This window comes from Aquarana catesbeiana, linkage group LG12, assembly GCF_042186555.1.
Source record: "Aquarana catesbeiana isolate 2022-GZ linkage group LG12, ASM4218655v1, whole genome shotgun sequence".
In the NCBI taxonomy this organism is placed as follows: Eukaryota; Metazoa; Chordata; class Amphibia; order Anura; family Ranidae; genus Aquarana; species Aquarana catesbeiana.
The window spans coordinates 206,956,305-206,968,500 of record NC_133335.1 but is presented as its reverse complement, the minus strand read 5'-3'; the positions used below and the strand labels follow the sequence as shown (position 1 = coordinate 206,968,500).

Here is a 12,196-nt window from a genome sequence, read left to right as displayed (position 1 = left end):
GTACTCGGCTTTCCGGGGTTATACCGGGATGATGCCCGCAGCTGCAGGCATCATCCCGGTACCGTTGTTTTCAGCGGGCGATCGGCTACCCAAGTATAACAACCGATGCGGCTAAAAGCCGCTCGGTTGTTATACCGGAGGAGCGGGAGGGGACATCCCCCCCCTCCCACCGCCTCCCGCCGCTGTTACCAGGCCTCCCGTGCGATCGGGAGGCCCGGTGTCCAATCGGGAATCTTCGGCGGCTGGGGGCGCGCTGGAACGAAGCTGTGAGCGGCTTCGTTCCAGCCTTCTTGTTGTAAACGCGGAAGCGACGTCATGACGTCACTTCCCGTTTACTCGGCTGCTAATGGCGCCGAATTTAAAAAAGTACACAGTATTTAGAATCGCCGTTTTCGGCGATCTGAATACTTTGAAGTGTAAAGGAGGGATGGGGGGTCTTTTAGACCCCCCATCCCTCCATAAAGAGTACCTGTCACCACCTATTACTGTCACAAGGGATGTTTACATTGCTTGTGACAGCAATAAAAGTAAAAAAAAAAAAAAATTTTTAAACACAATTTATAAAAGGACAAAAATAAATAAAATAAATAAAAAAAAAAAAAAATTTAAAGTGCCCCTGTCCCCGCGAGCTCGCGTAGCGAAGAAAACGCATACGGAAGTCGCGCCCGCATATGTAAACGGTGTTCAAACCACACATGTGAGGTATCGCCGCGATCGTCAGAGCGAGAGCAATAATTCTAGCCCTAGAACTCCTCTGTAGCTCAAACCTGGTAACCGTCAAAAAAAAAAAAAGCGTCGCCTATGGAAATTCATAGGTACCGTAGTTCGTCGCCATTCCACGAGTGCGTGCAATTATAAAGGGTGACATGTTTGGTATCTATTTACTCGGCGTAACATCATCTTTCACATTATACAAAAAAATTGGGGTAACTTTACTGTTTGGATTTTTTAAAATTCATGAAAGTGTCTCTTTTCCAAAAATTTGCGTTTAAAACACCGCTGCACGAATACCGTGTGATAAAAAATATTGCAACAATCGCCATTTTATTCTCTAGATTCTCTTCTAAAAAAATATATATAATGTTTGGGGGTTCTAAGTAATTTTCTAGCAAAAAATACGGATTTTAACTTGTAAACACCAAATTTCAAAAATAGGCTTAGTCATGAAAGGGTTATAATATAACATCATAAGCAAGTTTTTTAAAATTATTCAAAAAGTGCAAAAAAATACCTTTTGATCATGTCAGAAATTTAGAGCTGTCCTGTGTCGTTTTCCCTATGCCTTTGTTATTTCAAACACTATTATTAGCTCTACCTAGTTCACTTTCTTAAACTTGGTTCTTTTGTATTTCAGGTAAATGAAAGCTAGGCAAGGTTGACACCATTCCTTGCAATTTCAGTTCAGTAAAGGCAGTATGTTTCCAACCTACAACAGAAAATCGGGAGCTGAATGCATTTCCGTCAGATGAACAGGTATTTTTCTGTAATTACAAGGTCTTTAAAGTGGTTGTAAACCCTTTACAACCACTTTTTGCTACAGGTAAGCCTATAATTTGGTTTACCTGTAGCTACAGTGGATATCTCCTAAACCTGCACGGTTTAGGAGATATCCCCTGTATTTGCACGTGCCGACGTCACGTACATGCCGTTGCTTCAGTTAGACTGTGCCGTTACCGGCAGCTCCCGCGTGCATGTGTGGGAGTGACGCCATGGCGGCTCTGGCCAATCACTGCGCCGGAGCCCGCTATACCCAGAAGTAACTCCGGGAGTGATGTCGGCCACCGGAGCGGGATACAAGGATGGTTGCAGGTGCTTCGATCTCAGGTAAGTAATTCATAATGAGCTAGTATGCTATGATACTAGCTCATTATGCCTTTGTCTTGCAGGGTTTTTTTTTTTTTTTTTTTCTAGGGTTTACAACCACTTTAAGGGGGTAAATCCATGTGAAATGTGAATGCATTGCAGAGATGTGCTGCATATGTTTTTTCGCCCTAAAATACACTTTGATTTTATTTTTTTACATGAAAAAGTAAACAATGAAAAAATGCTATAGTTTGGCTTTAATTACTATTTCAGGACTAAGCAGATGTTAAATTTTAAATAGTTGATTATTACCTGAAGCCCAAGGGTTAAAGATCAGAAAGAACTCCCCAATACGCCTGGCGACTCCACTCGACAAGTATAGAACATATCGTCCAATTACTGCATCATTAGGGGTGAAGATGGTGATATTCACAGAGTTGGATCCACTCGAGCCTCTTTGAGCTCCCCAGCGATTTGGTGAAGGTGATGGGGAATCAGTGAAAGTGTTGTCAAGGACGGAGTTACCTGTCATTGTAGAAATTATGGGTTATAGGATTATAAATATGCAACCAGTTGTCTTAGTATTTTGCATACCTAAAGGAGTAGTGGGTTATTTTTTACGGAATGACTTGCAAGTGAACCTACACTCACCAACTACTTTATTAGGTACACCTTGCTAGTACCGGTTTGGCCTTCAGAACTGCCTTAATTCTTCGTGGCATAGCTTCAACAAGGGACCAGAGATTTTGGTCCATATTGACATGATAGCATCATTGAGTTCCTGCAGATTTGTTGGCTACACATTAATGGTGCTCTATTGTATTGTGATCTGGTGACTGTGGAGGCCATTGGAGTACAGTAACCTCATTGTCATGTTCACACAGCCCCATAGCCTGGGGTTGCAAGGCACTCCCCTGTTCCTGCTTATCCCTCCCCCCCTTCTCAAAGCTATCAGGCTGGCTCTAGACTGCAATGTCCACTGTGAAGGCACCCCATACATGAGTCAGTTTATTTTATTTGAAAAAAAAAAAAAAAAACAGCCCATTGCCCCCATCCACATATTCAAGGTGGATAGGGGAATCCTCTCGCTGAGCTATTGTATCCTGACAGCAGGAAGACTTATCTGCTATTAGAATACACTGAACAGCACTGCCAGCTAGAGCCCAAAAAGCCGACAGAGTGGTTGTAAAGAACTGGATTGGTAGAGCGACTTCTGTACAATCACAGTGCCCATACATGGATCAAAAATTAGATCCATGTATAGCTAGTTTAATGGGGAATGTTTATTCTATTGTGCTCTTGGCTCCACCTCTTCTCGGTGTGCCACCATAGGAAGCTGCATTCTCCGGGATAATAACACAACTATAAATACATCTACTTGATAGAGAAATGCAATTGTTGTTTCCCATATAATGTGAGCTACAACTAAAGTAGCACGTGTTTAATAGCAGTACCAGAAATACCGGTTATATTATTCATATGTATGTGGGAACAGTCATCACTTAAAGAGAAAGAACCTAATTAGATGGACAAATTAGATCTTCGCCTGCATGTGGCATGAAAACATACACATTTGCATATGTTCTGAAGTAGTGCCAAGAGTATCATTGATACCTATATGGTCGTATGAATGAAGAAATTAAAAACTTATTACACTCCTTACTAAACATTAATGGTCCAGACTGGTCTATTTATACTTTAAAATTTTAATGGTAACATTTTTATGGCCCTAATAAATATGCATATTTTGTATGTATATATTTTTGTTAGTATTTATATGAATAACTGTTGATAGTAATATCCCTATAATTAAGGGGAGTTTTGATAGTAAATATTAACGTAAAAGGAGTACTATCACTGTATATTCATTTACACCTACACTGAACTGAGCTGTGTCCAGGTCTACGTGAGAATGGAGTCCCATCCATCTGACTCGCCAGTGGCGGAACAAGGCCATATAGAGCCCAGGGCACACGTGGCAAACTGCCCCCCGCCCCCCAAGATGTATGAGCATTATGTGCTAGCAACCCCCCCCAAAAAAAGTGAGCACCAATCAGCTGAGGACATCCATCCACTACTGAAATCCCCCCCCAGAACAAATCTTTGCCCCCCCATCCCCCTTGCAGCTCAAATACTCTCTCTTCCCAAATCCCCCCATCACTCCCCCCCCTGAAAAAAATCACTCCTCTTAGCACAAATCCTCAAATTTCCCCCCAAGTATACATTCTTTGACCCTTCTCCAAATCCCCCCTTCCAGCACAAATTCGACTCCTAGCACAAATAATCCACCTTCCTAAATTTCCCCTCCTATCACAAATACCCAACCAATCAGCCCTACTGGCACAAATCCCCCCCTCCCCTAAAAAAATTCCCCTCTTATAATAAATCCCCTCACCCCTCTACCTTATCACCTCTTCTAGCACAAACACACCAAATCCCCCCTCCTAGCACAAATCCTCTTCCCCCTCCCAACCAAATTCCCCCAAATCACCTTTCCTAGCGCACCTCCCCTCCTATAACATTTCTTACCCCATGCTGCCCCCCTAAACTTCCTCACCCAACACAAATCCCCTCCCCCTATCTCCTTGTGGTGCCCCCCACCTCACATGATACCACAGTGCCCAGGGCAGCTGCCCCCCTCCTGCCCACCCCTTGTCCGGGCCCTGATCTGATCCACAATTAGTACATATGGGCAACTAAGTCCCTGAGGATTGCTGCACAGTTTTTATGTCCAACCTTGCAGAGTGATACCTAAAAGGACTGGGGATGGTAATGATTTTGACAGTCCGACACAGGGTGTATGGGGACATTTTTGGCAAATCCCTTTGAAGGGTCTGTAATCATAAAAATGTAGGAACCCATAGTCTAGAGGACCGTGCATGGGCAAGAAGCTTTAACCAGTTATTTGCACTAAGAATGGCCTATATGATCTCTGTATTACTCTGAGTCTTTCCATAGTTCTTGGTGCCAAAGATCAGGATCACTCCAGTGCAGTGAACCTATAGATCTAACCTTCAACGCCATGGCTATGTTTTTGCCCAGAGACTACAGAAACATGCCAAGTAGTGCAGAGATCCAATACACATGGATAATACATTTGGTTTTGTGTTATTTTTTTTTAAATGGGAGATTGCATTTATGTGTTAAAGATAAGAAGTAAGGGACATTTCCCCAATAAAAGTACCAGCAACAATAAAAATTTTACCAGCATTTTAACCCTCACTGATTCGGTACAGTAAAGTTCCACTTAAAAACAAGGCAAGCTGAAATGCATGTAATAGTACTCTAGATATTAATTAGATAAATATTTCTTATTCATAATACAAAATTGAAACAGAAGCGAACTGCTACAAAACCACCCTATACATTCAATTTCAATGTAAAATGCCATTAATTTTACCTCCTGTTGTGGGAACAAGACTTGCAGTGAACTGTAGCTGGTCTCCAGCTTTCACAGGTGCATTGAATTGCAATGTTATGGTAAATTCCTGTCCACGACGTACTACCAGGTCATTGCCCATGTAAGAGTCACTGTTGTGTTTGGATTTATTAGATTGGACCTGTAGGTCATAGTTGGTCAATTGCAGACCTGTGGATAAGAGATTATACTGTTACATAAACTTGAATAAAATTGCTTGTACAGGTGTTATATTAAAATAACATCTTTATTTGGTTTCAGTACTAGTAATTTCAAATATGAAGTCAGAGAAATTTCACAGAGATGATAAATCATTAGGTATGTTAAAATGTGGTGACTGCATCAGTTTTCTTTTTTTTTAGGCTTTCTTCCCTTTGTTTTCACTTGGTGATCCTGCCAGTAACACACCTTCTGTATCAGGGTGCCTACACTCTGGATGAAGGAGCAACAGAGACACCTTTCAACTGCAGCATTGTCAGTCTGGGGGGAGGGAATTGCTTGATGTACTCGCGGATTTAAATACACTGGCAAATTAAATACACTGGCTCACGCTTTTTAAGCAGTTACAGCAACATTTTTTTTTCTTTCTTGGGATAAAGTTTTACATGAATAAATAAAAGACAATCATGTAGGCCGCCCTTCTAACCGCTGTATGTGCAAGACAGCTTGTTCAGTTGAAAAATAACAGACTTACTGGCCAGATCACCAGGTGAAATTAAAGGGGGGAAAAAGCCTAAAAAAGAAAACTAATGCAGCCATCACATCTAATGCCGTGTACACACGAACAGACTTTACGGCAGACTTTGCCCGGCGGACGGGATTTCGTCGGACAATTCGATCGTGTGTGGGCTCAAGCGGACTTTGTTTTCTCAAAAGTTGGACGGACTTAGATTTGAAACATGTTTTAAATCATTCCTTCGAAATCGAGTCTGGTCGAAAAGTCCGCTCATCTGTATGCTAGTTCGACGGACAAAAAGCCACGCTAGGGCAGCTATTGGCTACTGGCTATGAACTTCCTTGTTTTAGTCCGGTCGTACGTCATCACGTACAAATTCGACGGACTTTGGTGGATTGTGTGTAGGCAAGTCCGTTCATTCAGAAAGTCCGTCGTAAAGTCCGTCGAAAAGTCCGCCGGGCAAAGTCTGCCGTAAAGTCCGACCGTGTGTACGAGGCATTAGAATTGGTAAGCTGTAATATAATAAATGTGTGCGTTTGGGTTTAATACTGCTTTAATAATACGATTTCAAAACGACAAAATACCTCTAAAGCCACTCTCCACAACCTCTGCTCAGTTTACATTATCACAGCATATAAAAATGAAATAAGGATGGATAACAACCACCATTAATCCAGGTAATGAATCATATATCCTTTAAAACACAGCTGATTCATGCCTTGGAACAGAAAGCGGCTTAACGTGATGCATTTCTCAGATCTTGTGTTCTGTTTCATCAGGAGAACTGAGGTATATAATTAAACCATGTATTAACGAATGCTACAAATCAAGTGTTATATATCTTCCAGGTGGGGGATCATAGGGGAAATACATGAATACATCATTTAGATGAGGGTATCAGTGCAGTGATCTACTTTAACTTATTTCATGGTGACTGTGTTGAGTTGACTTAGATACCTTTGTGGCTCTAAATTCTGGGGTATGTTCCTGACACTCATTGAAAGCATGTTCACATCATGTGCGGTGAGATTGGATGGTGAGTTGGATGGTTATTCCAGCGCAGTGCCATTCTTTTCTAGCACAGAGCAATGTGGGGTAATTTTCACACCAAGTGGGGGCCAATGGATCTTAATGAAATGTCGCTGTATGACCTTTCAATCAAGGTAATTAAAAAAAAAGTGATCAGTGTGAGGTGCCGCGGCTGGCGTATTGGCACTGCAGCAATTCCGCTGCTTTCCACCACACACCAGTTGTGTTGTCACACAGAAACTGGTGTGAACATACCCTTAAACTGAAGAAGCTGTTTGGATGAACACGAAATGTCTTCAACGTTACAGAATAGCCTTCTACATCTCATCCTCTTTCTCTTGAACTTCCACACTCACAACATGGCCCAAGGCTTCCCCTCTCTATCCTGTCATTGTTAAAGTGACCCTAATAGATATCCATATTCTCCAAAAAGAATCCATAGACATCAACTACTTATTTGCTCTAGTCCAGCCTTTTTCAACCAGAGTGTCATGGCACCCTGGGGTGACTTCTGTATTCTTCAGGGGTGCCTTGGCAAAGCACCTAAAAATTGTTCCCAATTTTCCAAAATATCTGGTGGGAAAATGTACAAGGTCATAGATAAAGAAACTACTTTCTCTGGGAGAAGCACCACATTCAGGGCAAGGCAATGCCTATCAAGAGGCAACATGAATTTCTTGTGTTGTATTACGCCAATCTTTTTCAAACAGGGTTCCACGACACCCTGAGATGCCATCTGGGTTCCTAAAACTGCTCCAAAATTGTCAACAAACAAGTGGGGGAATCACGCCTGCCTAATACACAAAGCCACAAGTTTTTGTTGTGCAGAATTACAAACTTTAGCACCATGCAGGCCAGCTGCCGGCATCCTAACAACCGATGACCCAATATATTGATAATGAGGACAATGGGTGCCTGACGGCATCCTTGTTTGTCTCTTTCCTGCTACTCTCTGTCAGCTTTGGGGTCGCATTAGCAAAATGAGGGAGAGAAACTGGGGGAGAAGAGAAAGTCTGGAATAGTAGTCAGTACCAATGTGCAAAGGTGGAGGAAAAAATCACCTCCAGTGTTGGGTGTCTTACGTGTGTGGATACTGATATGTAAAACTATTAGTTTAATGCATAATATAATGTAATGTTTAATATATTTTAGAATGGGGTGCCTCAAGATTGTGCAGAATTTTAATGGGTGCCTTTACAGAAAAAAGGTTGAAAAACACTGCTCTAGTCTATCTCAGGAGAGAGCAAGTGAGGGTGGATGGTGGCTACTTTTGTATATATAGTGGGACCATGGAGAATGAATGTAGCTATCCTCTAAAAAAAGGAATTTGGAGGGGGCTGAGAGCAATGGAAGATACTTTTTTTTAGTTAGAGTAACGTCAATCCCTGTAATGCCTGCCCCCCTCTCCTCACCGTCACCGCCATATTTGAAAGACTGGCATGTGTGCAGACGTGCTAAATGGCTCTGTCTGGCATTTGGACCTGGCACATCTGCACGTTTCCCCACACATGCATAGACACTCAACTATTTGGGACCTGCATAACTATGCACGTCTTCCTGCATGTAAGTGGAAAACCAACCTATGAACCAATGTGCCAAAGGTCTTTGCCCACATTTGCTTATGCTTGGAATCAAGTGCAACATCATTCTTGGTCTTGGCCTTGGTGAGAAAGAAGGAAGTGCTGCTCTAAAATACAAAAAAGTCAAAAGCACTTAAAAAATCCCCAAAAATGTTATCTGATTGTGGGAGAGGGAGAGGCTGGAGCTAAGTTCAAATAATTTGTTTTTGGGGTGAAAATTTGCTTTAAGAATACAAAAGTAAAAATTAATCCCACTGGGACAAGTTTTTAGTGCTCCATGGAAGCTCTTCCAGACCCAAGCACCACTTCCCTGCTATATGCAAGAGTTAGAACCTCTGTTGTTTTTTTTTTGTGCCTTCTGTATCCCTGTTGTGATGATTTCCACATGACTTTCTGTCAGTACAGGAAGTGATGTGAAATTTATCCAAAGGGGACAGAGATAAAAAAGAAAAACATATTCATAAAGTGAGGAAAGGATTACATTTCTGTTTTTATTGCTGTCCATGCCTTCCTGTTCCAGCGACGACCACGTCCTCTATTTCTTGTAGGGGTGACAGAGGGACAAGAAGTGAAGTAAAATCTCCCTAATGGGATCAAATACAGGAATAAATACCTTACCCAAAACTATAACAAAAATAGGGTCTGGAGTTAGGCTTTAATAGGTACCCTATGTATGGATGTTATGGAGTTAAAGTCAAACTAAAAGTAAAACTTTTTTTTTTTATAGAGTAAGGGAAGGTTCAAACACCTTGTCAAGTTTTGTTTTGTTTTTTTTATTTGCCCTCTGTGTCCCAATTTCCCTTTACTTCATGTCCCATAGCCACAACAGGAAGTGAGAATACATCACTTCAAAGTGAGGAAATCCCTGGTTGTCACCAGAACTAGTGTCCCCATTGGAAGATTTCTGGTCTATTATTGTTCTTTCGCTTTTGCTGATAACGGTGAACAGGACACATTGGGGTGGTGAACCTCCATAATGGGGATACAGACAGCAATAAAAACCTGACAGGTGTTCTAATCTCTCTCCTCTCTAACCAAAACTAAAAAATAAATTGGCCTTTGAGTATACTTTAATTATTTGTCAGCAATAGCAAAAGAGCTGAATATTTCCCAAGAGCTAATAATTGATAACACCAATATTCAAAGGGAAGAAGACCCAGATTGTTACTATGGTGTCCTTTTATGAAACTGAGATCAGCGGCGATCCCGAGTCTCACCGCTGATCTCAGGTCATTACCAGTTTATGAAACTGAGATAATCAGCGGAGAACATGTTCTCCGCTGATTATCTCAGCACAGTGAGAATCTGTAACTGATTGTCACAGAAACGGCCAGTTTATGAAGGTGCGATCTCAGCACCTCACTGGCGATCTGTGACAGAATTCTCACTTTCTGATTCACCATTTCAGAAGTGGAGAATCAGAGTGAGAAGCGTAAAACTGGCTGATATTCTGGAGAAAGCAAGAAGTCTTTTGACTTCTTTCTTTCACCAAACAGTCATAGTACAACTTCCCCACCATTACACAACGCAAAACCAGCAGGATAGGAATTTATAGTGTGTATATATATTATATATATAGATACATATATATATATATATATATATATATATATATATATATACATATATATATATATATATAATCTATATATAGATATAGATAGATATATAGCTATATATATATATATATATATATATATATATATATATATATATATATATATATATATAAATAGATAGATAGATAGATATTTTTTTTAGATGTTCACGTCTCTGACTGGGTTCACACTTGTGCGATGCGTGAACCAGCGTGATTCCTGTGTGGGTTTTCACATCGCACCTACATTGACATCTGCGCACCACTGCGGGTGTCAATGTAAAGTTAATGACACCCCCAGATCATTTCACAGATCGCAGTGCGAACTATGTAATTGTGCAGGAATCGGATCACACCCATGCGATCCGATTCTAGTGCGGACCAAATAAAGGGTCCTGTACCATTTTGGTGCAAATGCAATATGATTTGGTGCCAGTTCCCACTGTTGCGGTGTCCGAGATCGGATGTGATTCGCACCGCACTGCAGTGCAAAATCACATCCGATCTCTGTGCGATGCGATTTCAGCCATACAAATAGTATTGCTGAATTTGCATTGCACTCGGACCAAACTCTTACAGGACCCTTTTTTTGGTCCACAGCAGAATCGGATCGCATGGGTGTTCACAACCATGCGATTCGATTACTGTCCGAGTTTGCAGATCGCACTGCGATTTGCGAACTGATTTGGGGGTGTTGTTAAATTTTAGGCCCAGTTCACACTTGTGCGATGCCGGACATCGCACAGGCATCGCATGTAATTCGCAGCACACTGCCATTCACATTACATGCGATGTCTGTGCGGTGCGATATCAGCCGTACAGATAGTATGGCTGATATCGCACCGCATTCAATGCAAACACGCACAGGACCCTTTTTTCTGTTCGGACCAGAATCGGATCGCATGTGTGTTCACACATATGCGATCCGATTCATGTCCGGACTGTCAGTTCGCAGTGCAATATGCAAGCTAAACTGGGGGTGTCGTTAACAATGTATTGACACTCCCCAGCGATTCGCATATGGCAATGTGAACTGACATGCGAGTCGGTGCGATGCGGGATTCGCAGTGTTCTCGCATTGCACCAGTTTATCAAATTTTATGTTTATCAATTATGAAATATATTTTATTTTAATTTATTAATAAATATTTATACTTGTATACTTTATTAAAATTATTTTTTTAATGATTATAAATGTATTTTGCATTTATATGAATGGTGTATAGCTGCATTACATATGTGCATTACATTCATTTACTATACACCATTCACATTTAAATAGGGACATGTATGATCTTTAAATATTGATAAAAACAATGTTTTTTTTATAACTAGGTTAATGTATATTGTGTAGGGGGAATTTAACTTTATTATTTTATTAATATGTTGGGGAATAATGTGTGCCGATTCGTGTTACACTTTTGTATTTTATGGTTCCTCATACTGTAATCCCGCTACATCACGCCAGATTACAGTGAGAGGAGCCATTCTCAGGAGTTCCCAGCATTTGTAGATCGCTCCTCAACTCAACATGAGAAGCGATCTACAGACCTTCATAAACAGGCACTCAGAGGAGAGCGATCTCCTCTGAGAATGCCTGAGAACTGAATCGCGGTATTTTACCGCAGTTTCATAAAAGGACACCTATATGCTTATAGTTTCTAGGCCTTTGGTCAGTTAGCATGGTGTAGGTTTATCGCTGGAAAAGAGCTCTGTTGTTGGCATACTGGTGTGCCTAACAGATTAAAGTGTCAGCAGGCAGATCTCCAACCTCCGTGTACCTGTTTATGAAACCTGCTGGAAGTATCAAGGATGCACCTTTATTATAGACTCAAAACTCTGACAGATTGATACTTCCACTTTATAAATGAGTAATAGAATAAATTACATTTACTGAGTATTTGTTTGGGATGTCGTAAAGTTAGTCACAGTATGCAGATTAAATGATATGTGATTTATGATGTAAAATAGGGTTTAATGGTGTTTATATGTGAGTAATATGTAATAGCTAGTGAAAAAGACTACTACAATTCCAAACTTTAAAGGTTCTATATAAAAAGGAAACACAAAAAAAAATACATGGTAGTGGTCGT

At 40.9% G+C, this 12,196-nt stretch overlaps 1 protein-coding gene across 2 annotated transcripts in view; it reads right to left on the bottom strand.

Annotated features, from left to right (window-relative positions):
- Positions 1 to 12,196, bottom strand: part of LOC141113455 (protein-glutamine gamma-glutamyltransferase E-like) — an 82,427-nt gene that overhangs the window by 62,989 nt on the left and 7,242 nt on the right. For both annotated transcript variants that reach the window (XM_073606554.1, XM_073606555.1), the window contains exons 2-3: positions 5,204 to 5,392; positions 2,116 to 2,328 (exon numbers count right to left, since the gene is read on the bottom strand). In XM_073606554.1, the coding sequence (XP_073462655.1) occupies positions 2,116 to 2,328; positions 5,204 to 5,392 (402 nt within the window). The remainder of the gene's footprint in view (positions 1 to 2,115; positions 2,329 to 5,203; positions 5,393 to 12,196) is intronic.